The sequence below is a fragment of the Euprymna scolopes genome, chromosome 24, assembly GCF_053919585.1.
Source record: "Euprymna scolopes isolate OS-2025 chromosome 24, ASM5391958v1, whole genome shotgun sequence".
NCBI lineage: Eukaryota > Metazoa > Mollusca > Cephalopoda > Sepiida > Sepiolidae > Euprymna > Euprymna scolopes.
In genome coordinates, this window is record NC_136505.1 from 43,374,421 (window position 1) to 43,395,614 (window position 21,194).

General features: G+C 35.3%; 1 protein-coding gene across 1 annotated transcript in view; it reads right to left on the reverse strand.

Moving 5' to 3' along the window:
- The window catches only part of LOC145246676 (uncharacterized), a 102,296-nt gene extending 81,311 nt beyond the window's left edge, over nt 1-20,985 (reverse strand). Inside the window, exon 1 of the mRNA XM_080108389.1 lies at nt 20,828-20,985. Coding sequence (XP_079964515.1) covers nt 20,828-20,900 — 73 coding nt within the window. The 5' untranslated portion in view covers nt 20,901-20,985. The remainder of the gene's footprint in view (nt 1-20,827) is intronic.
- Nucleotides 20,986-21,194: the final 209 nt, after the last annotated feature.

Here is a 21,194-nt window from a genome sequence, read left to right on the forward strand (position 1 = left end):
AGCATACGTACAACAAGATCGTGAGTGTGTGTACATTGGTTTAATGCAGTGTTTCGCAACACGTTTACTTTCGTTTCAATAATAGTGATCACCCAAGGAACTCCTACATAAGATACAGTTTTACAATCTTATTTATATATTTCTCTTCATATTGCAACTAATAGTTTTCTTTTTAATACCAGTTTAGGTTTTAAAAAATGGGGTATTTACCAAATTTGTGACTATTTTTTAAAATGTCGCAACATATTTTTCTAACAACGAAGTTCAAACACATGATATATGAATTCTATTTCTTAGTTTATTAACAATTCAAAAGTTACTGAAATAAAGTTTTAATTAGCTTTCAAAATTTTATCCAGGTACACATATGTATAAAAGCGTAATTATATCAGCCTACTTATCACTATCTTTTGAAGAAACTCTTGGCACATGCTTACTGAACCTTAAGGTTCCGCGGAAGCTTGCCTAGGAAATCCTGATCTAATAGATACAGGCGGTTACTGTGGAATCCGCTACGTCGCGTTCAAACCTTATCGCATGCTTTCTAGTTATTGACATACTGATAGTTTTAGAAATAGTGGCAATAATGTCAAGAGTCGTTAACGGTACAATACTTTTCTGACAGATTTCTTTTTTTTATTTTCCAAGTGACATTACGTGTTTGCTTTTAGTACCTTTTAAGTGGATGGAATTTAGTGTGCTGTGAGAAGATCAAGCCCAGAAAAGTAATTCGTCAAGCATTTCCGTTGGGTTTAAGGTAAGATTGACCCCTTAAACCGAATGCCACCATCTATGTATGGAAATTGTTTTTCTATTATTAATGCCCCAATTTATTCCTTTTTTATTATTCCTTTTCTTTCCATGAACAAAGTTTCTTTCTTAGAACTGCACACCTGTGGAACACTTCCTTTTGACGTCTTTCCAGCTGACTATAATATGGTCGTCTTCAAGTCCAACATAAACAAGTTCTTGATGAGCCGTTCCCCTTAAGTAATCAAATTTACCACATTTCCACTATTAACAATTATTACGACATAGTCCCATTGACTACTGTACGCTTATTAACACTTATCCTCGTGTGGTCTCCGGGCCTTGATAAATGGTGACTCCTTTGTAAAAAAAAAAAAACTAGAAAATCTATGATAAAAGTGGATTTACACTTTTTATCTACAAGCCTTATCATAGATGTTGCTTGCTTGAATCAGTTGATGTTGAATCTGGCCTTGATACCCGTGATGATGAGAATGTAACTGATAATGATGAACAGCAGCTAGATACGTTTTTAGTGACGAATGTGATCCAGATGACGTGTCTTCAAGACAATACACTGGGAGAGATGGTAAAACAATCTGGAGTAAACTAAGTCTAAATCTCGATCAAGAACAAGAGCTTATTATAGCAGTGAAATCAAGTATTATGGGCCTCGCAAAAGCAAGTAAAGGTCATGTAACTTGCAGGGGGAATTTTCGTTTGGCTGACATGCTCCAAGATATTGTAACTTGTACAAATGAATATATTGAAGCCAAACAAATGAACTACAAACCACAAAGAAATGCAAAATCAACTTCAGAAAAAGAGATAAAGCACTTGTTCGCCTTCTGGACTTTGCTGTGTCTTCAACAGCGTTTGTCAGAATATTTATGATGATTTGTGCAACACAAGTGGAACAAGTTTAGATATAAAATGAATTACGCATAAAGTGCGCTTGAAAGTCAAAGCACAACGTAATATTAGGAAAATAAACAAATATTTTACTTGTTTGAAATTTATAACATAAATATATTTCGGGAGTAGACTCCATCTTCAGTGTGTTGTTTTGTTTCTATTTCTTTTTCTTCTTCCTTGCCATGTTGTAAATTTGGAGAAAGAAGTCTGTTTGTAAAGAGCCGCGCGTTGTATCGAGTGGCTGTATTTTGAAAGGTTTGAACTGTGCGTATTTATGATTTGTGCCACACTGGTTGAACAAGTTTAGATATATTTCGATATCATTAGGAAAGTTTAAGTTCTTATTACAATGCATCAGGGTTGATGACATTGCGATAAGAACTGAGAGAAAGGGATTAGATAAATTAGCACTGATCAGAGAAACGTTCGGACGTTTTGTGGCAAACTGTAAGGAAGCGTATCGCGTTTCACCTTATATGACAGTTGATAAGCTAGAGCCTTTTCATGCAAAATGTGATTTCAGACAGTGTATTACTAGCAAGCCCGTGAAATACGGAGATGCCCCCCCCGAGATGATAAGATGTTACAATAAAACTAAAGGAGGAGTTGATGCTGTTGATAAGCTGTGTGTGCATATATATATATATATATATATATATATATATATATATATGTGTGTGTGTGTGTGTGTGTGTGTGTGTGTGCATATATATATATACATATATATATATATACATATATATATACATATATATATATGTATATATCTGTGCACGAAATACAAGATGGTCAACCGTGATTTTCTACAGCATTCTCAATGTAGCTGGAATACATTCTTGTATTATGTACAATTTAAATTATAATTTAAAAATGTTATCTTCCATCTAGCAATTAATAATATAGATATAAAATTTTCAATGATTTTTTAAAGTGCAACAGAATATACATTGCATAAAATAAATCCAAGGTTATTTTTTTCATTCAATTTAAATTAATTTTTTATACCTTACTTTGTAAAATTTATAAAAGTGCAATTAGAAGACAAATAAATCTCAAACTGAATCTATACCTTTATTTTTAAAGCCTATAGTAAACACATTTTGTTTAACAATGTTCATGCCTTAGATGAAATGCTTTTCTAACTTGTAAATATGTTGCCAGTATTTATGAAACAGTAGGATAATTTTACGGTTAATTTTCTGTTTTTGATTAATTATTATGTTTGTATTTGTGTTTCCTAGCACTATTGCGTCCTGTAGGGAAGTTTCTTCAATTTAAGCTTTACAGCTTCGGTTAATAGTTTGTGGGGTGAAAGATGTAATTAGTTGTAAGACACTATCGCCTCCTCACGTTTGTAATAGGGTTTCTAAATAATCACATTATTATTTCAGTGCGCTTCAGTAAATGCATAAGTCCAAAAGGTATATACTGAGTGTTAAAAGAAAAAAAAATAGTTGTGTAAATATATCAATCTATATTTAAAAAAAAATAATCGTCCTCCGCTTGTAGAGGATCCAAATGAGAAAAAGAAAGTATTATCCTACCAAATTAATAAATGTGCAAAATTAGATGTGTAAAGGGAAAAATAAGCAAACATTATTCATTAAAAAGTGACTGATATATTATCGGTCAACAACTACTCGTGTGTTGTTTACATTTGACATCGACGAATACAATGAAAGAAAGAAAGGAAGAAAGAAAGAAGAATGTAGAATATACTATTGTATCTAGTACTAAATGTATGTTTGTGTATGTGTTAGTCTTAGCAGAAAAGCTAAAATTAAGTGTCTATAAACTGAAATTGATGCTGTGTAGAAAATGCAATGAAAACATGGAGACCGGAATTGACATCTGATGGGCAAAACATAACAGAAATTAACATACAAAGAGACTCAGTATCACCACTACTGTTCATCATAGCCATGATGCCCTTTAACAGTATTCTGAGAAAGTGCCAAGCCGGATACAAGTTCTCCAATACAGAGGAAAATATGAACCACCTGATGTACATGGACGATCTGAAACTTTTTGAAAGGACCGAAAAGAGCTAGAGACACTAATTAACACTACCAGGATCTTCAACCAAGATATCCAAATGGAATTCGGAATGGAAAAGTGCGCACAACTAGTTATAAGAAAGGGAAAACTGGAAACGACAGAAGGCATGGAACTACCCAACCAAACAGAAATGAGGGCACTAGAGGAACAAGACGATTATAAATATTTGGGAATTCTGGAAGCAGACACTACCAGAGCAACAGAAATAAAAGAGAAAATTAGAAAGGGATACCTCAGGAGAACAAGAAAAATCCTGGAAACGAAATTATATAGCAGAAACCTAATAAAAGGTATAAATACATGGGCAGTATCACTAGTAAGATACTCTGGACCGTTTATAGGGTGGACAAAAGAAGAACAGAGACAACTCAACCAGAAAACCAGGAAACTCATGATCATGCATAATGTACTACACCCAAAGGACGATATCGACAGACTCTACGTGAAAAGAAAAGATGGCGCGAGAGGACTGATCTGTATAGAAGACTGTATGAAGTACATGAAAAAAGAACTAGAAAAATACATAATGCAAAACACTGAAAGGATAATTATGGCAGCGAGAGACACTGAAAAAAACAACAAAACAGAAAAAAGAGAGACACACGACAAAACGAGAAAAGAGAAATTGGAAGAGAAACAACTCCACAGAAGATTCATAAGAATGACAAAAGATGAGAATAACGAAAACACCTGGACATGGATGGGAAAAGGATATATAAACCGAGAAACTTAATCTCTAATAAATGCAGCACAAGATAACTCGATAAGAACCAACCATATCAAAGCAAGGATCGATAAAACACAATAAAACAGCAAATGCAGACTCTGTGGACAAAGAGACGAGACGATAAACCATATAGTAAGTGAATGCAGCAAACTGGCCCAAAAGGAATACAAAAACAGACATGACGAAGTGGGGAGGGTGGTACACTGGGAATTGTGCAAACGACTGCATTTTGAGCGTACAGACAAATGGAAAACGAGAACCACAAAATCCTATGGGACATCGACATACAGACGGACAAACCCATCCAAGCAAGAAGACCAGATGTCGTAATAATTAACAAGAACGAAAAATCCTGTCAAATCGTAGACTTTGCAGTCCCAGCTGACCACAGATTGAGTATGAAAGAATAGGAGAAACGAAGCAAATACACAGAACTAGCCAGAGAGTTAAAAGGGATTTGGATGATGAAGAAAATCAAAATAGTACCGATAATAGTAGGAGTACTAGGAACAATTCCGAAAAACTTCGAAAAAAGAATGTCAGAAATTGGAATCAGAGGAATAACTGCAAAAGTACAACGACTAACGATAATTAAAAACGGCTGAAATAATAAGGAAAGCCCTTGAATGCAGAGAATAATACAAGAAGACAATATAACGAATAAGCGTTACAGGGAATGAAGAACACCGAAGCTGCATATCTACAAGGTCTACACCCCCATCATGCATCCCCCATTGTTTCATCACCGTTCCCCTAATAAAAAAAGTGATACCAAAGGGCTGAGAAGGGTCAATAAAAACTGAAAGGCCGAGTGGCAAGCGCTAACCAGAGCTCGGCTGGACAAGCGCAAAGAAAACTGGAACAGTGGGGAGGCTGAGTGCCACTAATTCCAGTATAAACTAATGGCCACTACCAGCGAGAAATCAATGGTAAACGGCTGTTGCGATGATGCAAATTCATTTGCAAATGCTATTGAAGGAGCTGGAGAGAGCTGGACGTCTGGGGAGACTTGTTGTCACTCAGCTTCCAGAGAACACCACAGGTTTCCAATCAGATCGTTTCTTGACTTGTGTGAAAGCTCCATGTGAGCCAATAATAATAATAGGAAAAGTGTATCTGAAAATAACAAGGAAAATCTTAGAAACAAAACTGTACAGTACAAATTTTTTTAAAGAAATAAACCCCTGGACAGTATGGCTAATAGAGTACTCTGGACCATTATAGACTTTGTCAAAGAAAAACTCAGGTATCTTGACCAGAAGACGAGAGAACTAATAACAATGCACAATGCATTATACCCGAAATATGATATTTACCGACTCTCCAAGAACAGTCACGTAGGAGGAAGAGAACTTATAAATGTAGAAAACTGTGTAGAAGGTATAAAACGCCTGAGAAATGTACGAGGGGTGTTCCAAAAATAATGCCCCTATTTTTTATTCCGTGCGAATGGCTCAGACGGAATTAATATTTATGCATTCATGACCTAAGAATTTCATCTTTGTCTATTAACTGTGTGTTACTCTAAGAAAGCAACTTCTGTCATTGGTGTGCGTCAGAAGGAGAGATGCATCATTGAATTCCTGGAAAAATTTAATTGAGAATGGTGGTAACTATATAAAAAATAAATTCCGGAGAACAAAAAATTGCTCTTTTAAATAGTACCACTCTTGTCTCTGTAAATCTTCAACGTTTTGAGTTAAAAAAAAATAGGAGGCTTTCCTTTTGGAACCACCCTCGAACATAAATCAGAACACAGGAAGAATGGCCATCGCAGCTAGAGACACCATCAAGAAGAACAATATAGGAAATGACAAAGCCAGAAATCAAAAGAAAAGTGGGAAGAGAAAGAGCTACATATACGATTTATAAGAATGGCAAGCGAAGAAAACAATGAAAACACTTGAATATGATTACGAAAACGGTATATAGAACAGAGAAACAGAATCTCTACGAACGTCTTCAAAGAATAACGTGATTAGAACCAGCCACATTATAGCTAAAATAAGTAAAACACAAGAAAACAGTAAATGAAGACTATGTGGACAAAGAGACGAAACAGTAAACTACATAATAACTAAATGCAATAAACTATGCGTGCAAATAGTAAAAACACCAATCTGAAACAGTACTGGAGAACGCAAACTACAAAATTCTTTGGGACATGGAGGAACAAAACAGACACATTTATCAAGGTAGGAAGACCGGACGTCATAATGATTTATAAGAAGGAAAGAAAGTGCTGAATTATAGATTTTGCTTTTCCAGCAGGCCATGGGGTGAAGGTCAAGCAATCAGAAAAACGAAACAAATACGTGAAAATTGGGATAGCACTGAAAGGAATTTAGAACATGAATTAAATCAAAATAATGCCAATAATTGTAGGAGTACGAGGAATAGTATTTCTTGTCCTATTCAGAATTTGAAGAATTTTAGAATTTTATTGCACACAAAGAATGTCTGCCACAAAAAGAACCAAGTTTAAACTGAACTTTTAGCCAATAATATTTTATTACTGAGAAAATGTTAAAAAAGAAAGGGTGTCTACAGGTTGACATACAGGTTCAATTTTATGCACGTTCAAAATGGAATTTCGTATAAGCAAAAATAAAACGTATTATGATATACAATTATCCCGTATTATAATAGTTCAACCTTTAGTAAAAAAATATGCAAGTATTTGTTTTATATTTAATACTAGCAGGGAGACTCTACATTGCCCGGGACTGAATGATAAACAACGAATATTTCACGCTCCCATACTTCTATTAGTATCGAAATCAGTGAAATCGCCCGTTTTTCAATCTAATCGATTGCCTGCTCTAGTTGGGGACCCACCGTGGTGCAGCGGGAGAAACTTCGCGTACTTCAAAGCAGTGGCTTAATCCACAATACATTGTAGTCTACATTTAACTGCATAGAACCTATTGTTAATTTTATAAAATTGAATTAAAGTTTAAAATGTAAAAATCAAGTACTATGCTTCAATTGTACTTGGATGCGCCCCTGTCATATCAAAGAACCTACTATGGCTTTTGTATGCCTGGCCTTACTCATTGGGTTATAATGGTTTGAATTTAAGTTTAAAATAATAAAAAAGGTCAAGTCTCATGGTTCAATTGTGCTTTAAACAGTAACGTTCGTTTCGAAGCGCCCTTGGAAGGAAACTACTGTTGGTTCTATATGTTGGTCCTTTCGGTTTGCATGGTAATAAAACTTCTCAAATGCACTTGTGATGTTAGGCTGATGTTAGCTAGTCAACATCGCTTGCTCCTTCTTTCATCGGAATATTTCTATTATCGATTATCGATAATTATCGAAAACATACCGAACCATACCTAAGACTACTGCCAGGCGCATAAAGTACGTCCGTGTGAAATTTCATGAAAATCGACCCAGCCGTTTTCGAGTCGACAGGGAACTCATTCTCTTTCACACACACACACACACACACACGAAGTTCCTTTTATGTTAGAGTAGAGATAGATATTTTCCTGTCAAGACAGGTTTGTCATTCGTCTGGAATTTTAGTTTAAGCGAGTTTTTGTAGATATTTTATCTTTAAATTACTATCACACTTCTATCTTGAAAACGACATGAACAAAACGGTCAGTATACTTTTTTTTGAATACCAAACAGTTACTAGTACACAGATAAAATAATTTAAGAGATATATTACCACCGTCATATGTCTACATATATTTTGTAACCGTTCAATTCGAAGTGCCTTGTTTATCTACTTGGCATCAACCACTGTTACGTCAGCGGTGAAACAGAACTCAATGGAATGGCCTTCTCTTTACGAAGGTCACGTTACATAAACAATTTTAATCTAAAACACATGTTGCCTAATATTTTTCCACCCATTTCTTGTTAACATTTCAGTTTTTATTATATGTTAATGGGGATTAATGAGTTGTATTGCTTAAATAAATTTGTCATTTCACAATTGACATTTTATTTAATCCTCTGGAGTATATTGTTTCCGTTACGTTCACCATAAATTTGTGACATAACGGTAAAAGGTATTTTAAGGTTGTATTATCCATCCCTACGACATCTAAGTAAGAATAAATATGTTTGAATACAGAGTGAAACGATGAAATTGTCGCCTTAAAAAAGAAGACATGATTCCATTGCCCTTTGATGAAAACCATTTTTTTTTTTTTTTTTTTGGCGGCGGCGGCCGGTTGGGCACAAATCCCACGACCTATCATGTCTGAAAGTGACACAATGTTCAATGAGCGAGACTGGAGATGCGCCGCTGTACAACTCATGCTTTCTACCGATCCAAGTTATGATAACATGACCATTGCTAGCACCCTTAAAATGCATTGCTGGATTGCTACGAATAGCAGAGAAGTGCCTAGGTTAGTAAAAACAAAGTTTCCGGCCACGGTTATGATCTTTGATGTGATTTCAAGTGAGGGCTACATCATGCTATCTTATATCTTCGAAGCCGTCTTGAAAGTCAACACCAAAGTGAACCTGGATGTGCTGAAAAGTGTGGTGATCCCCTGGTTCAATCAGTTGACTGCTGGCAGACCCTGAGTGTGGCAGCAGGACTCAGCACCGGCCCACAATTCCAAAGAAACCCAGGCTTGGCTTTAGAAGGAGTTCTAAGACTTTGTACCCTTCTCTCACTGCTCCCTCCCGACCTGAAACTGCTGGACTACTTCGTTTGGTCATAAGTTGAGAACATCACCAGCATGACCTCCCACAACACCAAAACCAGCCTGATCACTGCCATCTGACGACATCGCGCCGGAGCTTGTGGAAAAGGCATGCTCCCAGTTCTGGACTGATATCGCGACGGTGATTGAGGCTGAAGGCGGCTACATCTAATAGATGTAATCTCTACTACATAATCAAGTAACCTAAATTGATTTTTTCAATAAAAGTTTTAAAATAAAGTTGTAGTGTTTTTTTTGTTTTTTTTCCTCATGCCGACACTTTTATCGTTCCACCTTGTAATTAACCATTCTGCACATTTATTGCTGGCGGGACGGGGGCCATCTGCTAGTGATGGAACGAGCCCAACATTTTTTTCGAACCCAATACAATTACGAACTCTGTTCTAAATTCCCAATTCCGAGACGATACCCATTCCGAGTTTTTCACAACCTATGAACATTTAGCTATTACAATTGAAAAATGCGAGCATGAAAAGTAATATGGTTAAGCTTTAACATGGAAAAGTAAAGGACTAGTTGTTAAAACTGGAAAAGAAAAGAACAAGATATTATAGAAAAAATATAATAAATTTATAACTTAAATTATGCAGCATTAAGAATTGATTATATAATGGTATAAATTGAATTTTTTAAAAATTCTTAATACCGCAATGTTTTAAGTTATTAATGCATTATATTTTAATAAGTTATCATAACTTTTGTTTTACTGAACGAAAAGTGAAAAAAAATTTTTTTCACAATATAGCTGAGAAGGTGATCTATAAATTATAATAATTTTTTGAAATTTGGTCGGAAAATGAGTAAGCGGTGGAGCTTAAAGCAATTCTAAATGACTAAAACTGTCCCTTAACCATATATTCAAACACTACCATGTTTGAATAATAAAGTTCTTAATTTATTTTTCGGATTCTTATAAAACCCATGTAATATATGTACACGTAAAAATACACACAGACACACATATATTTATATATATACATATATATAACTACTTAATTTACTCACATAAAATTAATATACGAAAGTATAGATTTATGCGTAAACTTTAAGTATTTACTTCAAAAGTGCTCAATACGTAAGTAGAGCTAGTTAGTAATTTATAAAATCCGAAAAAAAGAACGCTATCATTCCAACACTAACATGTTTGAATGATAGAGTTCTTATTTTTTATTTATTTATTTTTTTTTTGATTCTCATAAAACCCATGTAATATATGTACGCGTAAAAATACACAGGTGGGATTACATATATATATATATATATATATATATATATATATATATATATATATATATATATATGGTAGTTTAAAATCAATTAATATTTATCATTTTATCATTGGTACTAGCAATGGGTTGAATTTTTGTATCTGTAAATAAAAAACAATGTTTATCATGTTTTGTAAATAAATTTTGGAAAAATATTCATTCTTGTTGGGATATTTTTAATAGCTTAGCCCCAAAGAGTGAATGAGGTATTATGGCAAGTGATAAACATGCTAAGGGAACATGTCTTTTTCATGAGGGAATAGACAAAGTGAATGAACTTCCGACGCCTTTTTATCCCACTTTCATTCTCTTTTCGTTTCATGCCACATTGTATCAAGGATCCCCCCCCATTTTTTTTTTATAAAATATTTATAATAAAGTGTTGTATAAAAAAGTGGGGGTCCTTAGCAATAAATTAAAAAAAAATACAGTACCAGTAATGGGGAATTAAATTTTAAACAAGATGAAACAAAAGAAATTCTTTTTTAAATCGTTTGTAGCATAGGAAAGGAGTCTTTTTTTAAGATTCCGATACCACTTCAAGTTCCGATTTTTTCCGACTTTCAACCATCTCATCACAGTCATGTTCACACACCCGTTTTCGCCAGATTAGTGAAGTTAAGCAACGTTGAGCCTGGTTAGTACCAGATGGGTGACCATTTGGGAAGGCTACGCGCTGTATGTACCTTCTGGGAAGGTTGGGCGTGGGGTCAGCACCCGCACCCCATAAAAAGAACTCAGTCGCTACAAAAGCATCTACAAAATGACCCACATTGATTAAATACAGGATTTGAAATTCTGTATAGATTTCCGAGTTGGAAAACATGAACTTGAAAGGAGGCGAAGGTTACATCGGCCGAAACGTTATAAAAAATAGAACCAAAATATAAATAGTAGTCGAAAGAATTAAAACACAAGGCTGTTAACTTTGACAGCTTTAAATAGTAAAGCGTTGAGTTTGTCTTCGTCATCAGCAGGGCAATCGATTTGATTATACATTTGTACAAACATTGCAAACAATCATACAATTTAACCCTAACCCTAGCCCTAACGAAATCAATAGATCACTATTTACTTTCACACACAAAAAAAGTAATAGGTAGTCGTATTGGGCCGACATGAGGCTGGGAAAATTCGGCCGAGCCGGTAAACATGTGAACCGGTTCTGCATGGCGTCCAGTCAGTAAGTTAATCCTTTTGTTTGTTTTTCCATCTCAGTATTTTACAATACAGTGTTAATACTATCGTGTTAAACTTAGGGGAGTGTGAATTACCTAATAGACACCACCTTCGAATATGTCTGGTCTTTGTACAAAGGTTTCTAAGGGCAATCTCATGTGAGGATATTTCACCCTATAAGTAAACCCTAACCAAATATTCAAATGAACGTAGAATCCGAAACCCAAATAAAATGCCTTGACACGGTTATACTCTGGTTCATAAGAGAAATGATGCAGCTTATTCTAGTGGTGTTACCTCAAGTAACAGTATTGTGTGGGACATTCCACCAGACTAGATGAATTCTTGTTATGAAATCCCGGTAAGGCTAAGAGACCACAAGAAAGATACACTATAACATAGTTAGCTGGGGGTGACAAGGGCTAAGTAGTTAACGACTGTGAGTGAAAACTCGGGTGCGCAAAGTTCGAATCTTGCTCGTTCCATAGAAATACTTCTATCTAGACCTACACCTGACCTTATGTCTAACATCCTGAAGAAGAGGTAAATAACATAATTAATTGGTGAATTGGAGAAATAAAAAAATTAGTGTTCTTTAATGTTTTACTAACTCGACGTTTGATAGGTAGAGTATACTCGACGTTTGATAGGTAGAGTATACTCGACGTTTGATAGGTAGAGTATAATTTTGATTGAACTATCGATATCTATGCGTCTCATATAGAATTCAAGTGTTAAACATGAATAAGTTCTCTTGATTTCTGCTAATTTACTCTGAAGAAGAAAAAAAAGAAGTGTCTACCAGTATAATCTTTCGGATATAAAGCATTATTATGTAATAGAGTACTTGACTAATGGTGCTCCACAGGTGTTTTTCTTTTTGGTAGATTTCTACAATACGAGGCCGATAGCCATTAGTCGCGTGCTCTCGTGTAATGAATGAATGCGTGAATGTAGGATTGACATGAAATTCTTAAAGATAAACAAAAATGACCGGAAAAAGAGCTGAAATAACTTAAATTTTTTAAAAGTAAATGACTTAGAATGACTTTAATGAACTTAAGGATTAATTGAATTACCTTAAGAATGACTTGAATGCTTAAAAAATAACTGGAATAATTAAAAAAACAACTTGAATGATCTGGAGAATGACTTGAATGGCTTTGAGACTGACTGGTTGTAGAGTGGGTAATCATTTTACATTAAATTAATACAGAAAAGTGATCCCCCACTTTATATCACAATAAGTACAGCATGTAGTAAGAACAGATACTACACTTTGAGGTATTTATTTGCTCCCTCACTGAGCAAATTAGGCACAAGGCCGAATTTTAAAGTGAGGAGTGAAGGTTAAATGGGGACCAACTCCCCGGTGAGTAGGGGAGCTGGATAGTGACAATTGGTATGAAGGGTTGCCCCTACATTGACCAATGTCTTATATTTGGGTCGCCCCCACATATGGTCTTTGCTGCAGTATCTGCCGGAACAGATGGTATTTATTTGCTCCCCCACCGAGCAAATTAGGCACAAGGCCAATTTTTAATGTGAGGAGTGAAGGGAGGGGGAAGGGAAAAAGGGGACCAGCTCCCGAGAGGTGGGAAATGGGAGCTGGTTAATGGTCAGGCATGTGGGGCCGCCCCCACATCTGGTCTTTGCTAGTCATAGCTAGTCATAGCTAGTCATAGCTTGCAGTATCTGCCGGAACAGATGGTATTTATTTGCTCCCCCACTGAGCAAATTAGGCACAAGGCCGTTTTTAATGTGAGGTAAAAACCAGCTCCCCTAAAAGTAGGCAAAAAGGGGGCACTCTGGTTACCAAAAATAATAATTGTCCCAGTATAGAGGGTTTCCCCTCCATTGACTGGTACAAATTATCTTAAGTGCAGCATCTGAAGAACAGATACTACACTTTGATCTTGTCCAAAAGATCAAGATAAGTATATTTATTTACCCCCCCTCCACCGAGCAAAATAGGCACAAGATCGATGTTTAATGTGAGGAGTGAAGGGGAAATGGGGACCAACTCCCCGTGGAGTAGGGGAGCTGGATAGTAACAATTGGTATGAAGGGTTGCCCCTACATTGACCAAGGTCTTATAGGTGGGGTTTCCCCCACATATGGTTTTGCTTGCAGTATCTGCCGGAATATATTTGTATTTATTTGCTTCCCTACTGAGCAAATTAGGCACGAGGCCGTTTTTTAATGTGTAGAGAGAGGGAGGAGGAGGGAAAAGGGGATCAACTCCTGATGGGTGGGAAATGGGAGCTGGATAGTGACAATTGGTATGAAGCGTTGGTATTAAGTTGCTCCCCCACCGAGCAAATTAGGAACAAGGCCGATTTTTAATGTGAGGAGTGAAGGGGAAATGGGGACCAGCTCCCCGGGGAGTAGGGGAGCTGGATAATGACTATTGGTATGAAGGGTTGCCCCTACATTGACTTAGGTCTTATATATGGGATTGGTATTTATTTGCTCCCCCACTGAGCAAATTAGGCACAAGGCCAATTTTGAATGTGAGGAGTGAAGGGGAAATGGGGAGCAACTCCCCGGGGAGTAGGGGAGCTGGATAGTGACAATTGGTATGAAGGGTTGCCTCTACATTGAATAAGTTCTTATATGTGGGGCTGAAGCCACATATGGTTTTTTCTTGCATTATCTGCCGGAACAGATACTATACTTTGATCTTGGCTAAAAGGTTAAGAAACGGGTATTTATTTGTTCCTCCACCGAGCAAATTAGGCACAAGGCCGAGTTTTAATGTGAGGAGTGAAGGGGAAATGGGGACCAACTCCCCGTGGAGTAGGGGAGCTCGATAGTGACAATTGGTATGAAGGGTTGCCCCTGCATTGACAAAGGTCATATATGTGGGGTTTCCCCCACATATGGTCTTTGTTTACAGTATCTGCCGGAACAGATACTACGCTTATAAGTTAAGACCAGCATCTATTTACAACAGACCTTTGATCTTAACCAAAAAGGCCAAGCACAAAAGTGTTACGGACAGACCGACCGTCCGACCGACCGACCGACCGACCGACGTAGTGACTTATAGAGTCGCTTGCAGGCGACTAATAATTCCATTTATACGAGTTCCTTTTTTTCCTAGAGTATCTTTTTACACGCTTCTTCTTTCATTTTTGCTGATTTTGGTTGAATCTGCTTCAATCGAACAGTCGGATATCTGTGTATCACATATGGAAATCAAGTGTTACCCCTAAAATGGAGCACCTTGATTTCTGACAATTTACTTACTGAAGTAAAGTGGAAAAAATCGAATGATACAGAAAACCTATTGAACTTTGTATTATTTGGATTATTGATACTACTGTTCTCATCTTGGATGTTATTCGCACGACGTTTCTGCCGATGTATCCCCCGACCTTCTTCAGGTGTATATTGTTTAACTCGCAAAGACCTGTTGTGTAACAGATAATATGCTAATTACTAACAAGTTCTAAGTGATGGTCTTCTGAAGAATGATGATACAATCCTCAGTACGAACAATGCAAAATATACAATTACAAACTACTAAAAACTGCTTCCCAATCTTGGCTGACAGAATGAGAACAAGTTACTCTGTAGATTAAATAAAATAATTCCATTCGAATTAAGTCCTTCTCAATTCCTGAATCTGAACACACAGTACTTAAATATTGGTCTTGTCTAGGACTTTAAGGACTATGAGGATGCTTTAATTTTTGGAGACTGAGGAAAAGTAGTAATCTCTTAGTAATAACTATTCCTAGATTAACTTTTACCGGAAGCGGTAGTATCGTTCATGATTCAATCTGTTGGTTAAATGAATTTCTTTCGGAAGAGTGTTGGTCGGAGTATTCGCATCAATCTCACCTTATTACTCCGACATCGATTTTTACTGGAAGTTTTTAACATTTTCCTGGCTATTATATCTTTCAAGAGTATCAGCTACTCAAGCTCCCTCCACTTCACCCAATCGTCAAGAGTATGGGATATAACTGTATCCGATACTAAAAATCTAATCTGAGAGTTGGGGGTTGTAGAAAATTACTTCTTGCTTAACACTACTCTCAGGTCCACATTTTGGTATTGTCAGATCGGTGCAAATGTGTTTTCAAGTTTATAGAAGGGCATTTTAAACCATTGTAATTTATTTCTTAAACATTGTTATTACGAAATCTTTTGTTTTTGTTTTTTTATTTTGGTCGATATTGAGGATTTCTCTGGACATCCATCTCGTAAGTTAAGTGATCTAAACCATTAGGGCGACCTAATTAAAAGTTATAGGTTTAACAGGATTATTTTTTGCAGCATTTGTATATTAAAAATTCAGGTCATACGATAAAGGATACGGCTAGGAAATGGTATATTTTGATTTGGATTCTAGCTGATGGCACTGAACACTTGTTTTTTTTAATTACTACTATATAGTAAGTACAATATAATAATCAATAAAGATATGGCACTATAATAATAAATACAAAATCTGTATGAATTAAAATATATTTAAGCTTATTTTACGACTGGGGTACGCCGGGCGACCTGCTAGCATATATATATATGTGTGTGTGTGTGTGTGTGTGTGTGTGTGTGTGTGTGTGTGTGTGTGTGTGTGTGTGTGTGTGTGTGTGTGTTTTACTGCGGACTTTCAACGCGATGGTTGTAGGTTTAATCTACTGCTAGGAAAAAGTGTTCGCGGCACTGATGAATTGTAATACAACGAAACAGTACTGTATGTGGATGACTATATATATATATATATATATATATATATAGAGAGAGAGAGAGAGAGGGGGGGAAAGAAAGAAAGAAAGAAAGAGAGAGAGAGAGATACAGTGCCGCCAAAAGTAAAAATCCGTGCTTGTTATTTTTCCAAAAACTCAAATTTAAGCTAAATTGACTGTAATTGTATGAACAATCTAACATCTAATTCGCCTTTCATTCCGCTATAATTTTCCCTGTTCATATTTGTTTTTAATTGAAGTATCCTAGTGTTCACGATGGTTTAAAAATTATATATGTCAGTTTATGATATACTTATGTGTGTTTATGATATTTATCTATCTATCGGTCTATCTATCTATCTATTACATTTTTTCAAAAACCGTAAATTTAAGTTATATTGAATGTAACTGTTTAAACAAACTATAACTCATTTGATTTGCCTTTTATTCTTCTATAATTTTATCTGTTCATATTTTACTTTTAATGGAAGTGTCCGAGTGTTCGCGTCATTTAAAAACAATGACTTCAAATTTAGATGGCAAAAAGAAACTCCGCACAATGGAAAATTGTTATTTAAATGTAACTTTAGAACATTAATGCAACACAAATACACCAGGAACACAAGGAACTAGTTATTATTTAATAGCATGGCCCTTTCAGCAATTTGTCAGCATGCAAATTTGGGTCGTTCTTCTTGAATTAGTCTGCAGCAATACTCCGGTGAAAGGGCACCCCGCTTCTCTTTAATTTTTGTCCAAAGTTCTTCCAAATTTGAAATTTTATCATTGCATAACTGTTGTTTGATGTAATGGCATACATTTTGAGGTGTGGAGATTGCGCGGGCCAATCTCAAACACGGAATATCATGCTCTTCAAGGAACCTCTTGACATTGCCAGCTGTATGAATCGAAGCATCATCTTGCAGAAAGATGAGATTAGCATCCAAATTCTGGCCAAAGAAGGATAAAAAATGCTCAGTCAACATATTAATGTACTTGGTCGAATTAATTCGATCTCGCAAGCGAACTGTAGGCACTAATAACACCCTACACCAAAACTGAACCTCACACATAAGTATATCATAAACTCACATATATAAGTGTAATGTCAATACACACATAAGTGTAATATCAACACCGACATTTAAATATGATATAACGCATGCATTTAAATATAGGATAAACGCACACAAATATCATATAAACACACATATATAAAATCCACACACACATATATATCAACACGCATAACTATAATAGAACACACTAGTATAGGCGCACACTTTTAAATATAATATTAATACACACACAAATATAATATAAACCCACATTCATAATTATAATATAAACACATACAAATATAATATAAACACAATAAGTATAGCATAACCACCCACATAGGTATGACAACAGCAACGTATTACTTTCTGACAGTTTGGTATTTGTCCTTAACAAACAGTTAGTTGTTAGTGTCGGTAGCAAGTATAGTTCTTATTCTCAAGGGATTCACTCTCCCAAGCAATACCTCTCATTTGAAAAAAGGTTAATTTATAGCTAATCGCCTAAAGCATCTATACGAGAGAATTCTGACTAAGCCGGTATTTTTATACACCATAGTTCACTACTCCTAGTGCACTGGCTTTTCAGCTTAATACCTGACTAACCTCCTGGAACGATGCATAAAATAAGTATGACAACATTATCTAAGCGTCTTCATTCCCGCTTTACATCTAAAAAACATACGAAGTATTATACTAGCAATTAAGTCCGGCTTTGCTTGGGGCCTATGTAATGTTCATAACTTTATGTGCATATGTATATATATATATAACCAAACGTTTGACTCATGCCCGAGTAATCTACGTCTAAAATTTCAAGTGTTTAGACCCAAAATTGGCGGAGGGGTTTGAGAAACTGCAAAGGTCAATTCTTTCAACTTTAACATCTTGGCAGCCAAATTTTCACTCCAAAACTGATTTAAAAGCTCGCCGCATGCCTGAATACACTTTATGTAAAATTTCAAATGTTTACAGCAAAAAATTGGCTGAATTGTTTGCTAGAGACCGCAAAGGTCAAATCTTTTGAACTTGAACCCCTTGACATGTCCAAGTACCTTACATTTAAAAGTTTAAGAGGTTTTTAATCGGTTTTCGGCTAGAAATTTGGCTGTCAAGGGATTAAAGTTCAACGATTTGACCTTTGAAAACTCTACCAAACTCCTCCGACGATTTTGGGCCTAAACACTTGCAATTTTAGATGTAGGTTACTTGGACAAAAGTGAAACTTTTTAATTTGATTTGAGCCCAAAACAATATAGGTTAAGAGGTCAAAATTGGAGTAATTTTTTTAAAAAATGACCTTTGCGGTCTCTACCCAATTACTTAGTCAATTTTTGCTCTAAACATTTGAAATTTTACATAAAGTGTATTCAGACATATGGAAAGCTTTTTAATCGGTTTTTGCCCGTAAATTTGGCTGCTAAGGATCAAAAGAAATTTTGCATAAAGTGTATTCAGACATGCAGCAAGCATTTTAATCAGTTTTTGTGCAACATTTTGGCTGCCAATAGGTCAAAGTTGAAAGAGTTGACCTTTGTAGACTGTACCAAACTTCCTCGCCAAATTTGGGTTAAAATACTTGAAATTTTAGATGTAGGTTACCTGGACATAAGTCAAACTTTTTAATATATATATATATATATATATATATATATATATATATATATATATATATATATATATATATACATATGCACATAAAGTTATGAATAGTACATAAGGCCCGAGCAAAACCGGGCTGAACTGCTAGTGATCGATATCTGTGAACAGAGACATATTGACTTTTTTCTCACACGATGGGGCACATTAGTTTAAGTTCATTGTCAGAGACGAACTTAGATATATTGTTAGTAAAATGCTTGATAGATAATAAATAAATCGATAGATAGCAAAATTGGAAAAAGATGTTCACTCGTTCTCTAAAAATTCACAGGCTTAAAAATATGAGAGAGTGATTTAATCAACAAAGAGCAACAATTCGGGGGGTAATTCGAATAACCCGATGTAAACACATGTGCATATATAGAAATGAATATATCAATGGGTAGATAGTTATGGATATAAGAAACCAGGCATTAATAATGCGAGATAGATAGATAGGTAGGTAGGTAGATAGATAGATAGATAGATAGATAGATAGATAGATAGATAGATAGATAGATAGATAGATAACAAGGAGATTCGCTCTATTTCTAAATATTCAGAGGCATTGAAAAAATAGACACTGGTTGAATCAACTTCGAGCGAGAGGTTGCGGGAGAAATAGGGGGTAACTTTATATATACAAGTGTGTTTACATCCAGTTATTTAAGATAAATATAAAGATAAATATAGCGATGGATAGATAGGTATGGACATAAGTTACCGAATATGAATAAAGTGAGATTGATAGATATAGATATAGATGTAGGCAGATATTCTGTTAGTAGATAATTATATAGTATATAACCAGGGAGATCGATCGATCAATAGCTAGATAGATAGCTAGATAGATATATAGATAGATAGATTGATAGATAGATAGATAGATAGATAGATAGATAGATAGATAGATAAACATACATACACACACACACACACACACACACACACATATATATATATATATAGAGAGAGAGAGAGAGAGAGAGAGAGAGAGGGAATAATTAAGGAGGGACGGTTGAAAAGATGGATGTATATTTTGTCAATAGACAGATAAATAGTATATAAATAGGGATATCGATCGGAAGATAGATAGATAGATAGATAGATAGATAGATAGATGTATATATATATAAATGTATATATATATATATATATATATATATATATATATAGAGAGAGAGAGAGAGAGAGAGAGAGAGAGGAGAGGAGAGGGATTAAGAGAGAGCGAGGGGGTGAGAAGAAAGATATTTACAGCATATAAATAGATATATAGAAAAATACATATATAATATATATAAAATATAAACTTAGATTGAAAACTGTTAAATCGTTGATATTCCATTATTTTGATATAGAAATCGTTTTTAACAATAACACTCGACATTGCATATCAATGAAATATTAATGCTTAACAGAATTCGTTCGATGGTTAACATATATCAAGATAATTTACACGTGAAAATACTTACTCCCTCGGACGCGTATAATTCCATACGGATTACGACACGTGAACACCTAGACACAACGAATCTTAAAGCATGCATGTTTATTCTCTTATAATCTGTTTATAAGAAATTGGGCCGACGAAAAGGAAAAAAGAGGGGAGTCAAAAAAGGTTGGAATTTTATTATTGGGTCATTTTTTTTTTTTAATATCACAGGTGAGGAAATGAACAGCGACTTTTTCTGCCGCTTTGAAATTTGATGATTAAAAAAAAACACGCACGTTAATAATAAATTAATTAGACAAGAGCACATGTTTATACAAGATAGCCTGTTCAAGAAAAAAAAAATAGATAAATAATAATTCATGATCGCTTTTCTTTTTAGCTCACCTGTGATTAATACAGTAAGAACAATAGATATGTCCAGGTAAGTTGGATGAGGCGAGTAGAGAGACCGAGCCATGGTGGTGTTTCTACCTGTATAATCTCGCTACGAAAGAACACGGGGGAGTGGCAGTTCACCTTCTTTCTTTCTGTCTTTCTTTCTTAATTTGCTTTGATAAAAACGAAAGAAGAAAAAAAAAAGAAGGAAGAGAAAGTCCGAAACTGAATGCCTCTCTTTGTCAGGCTTTCTACGCCGGGGTGGCAATAAAAGCAAGCGTTCAGTCATTTATTTTATTTCTGGTATAGCTTATAAGTATTGGCGGTTTGTTCAAGCGCATGACTAGTAATCAATATAAATAAAGTCGGGAGCTAA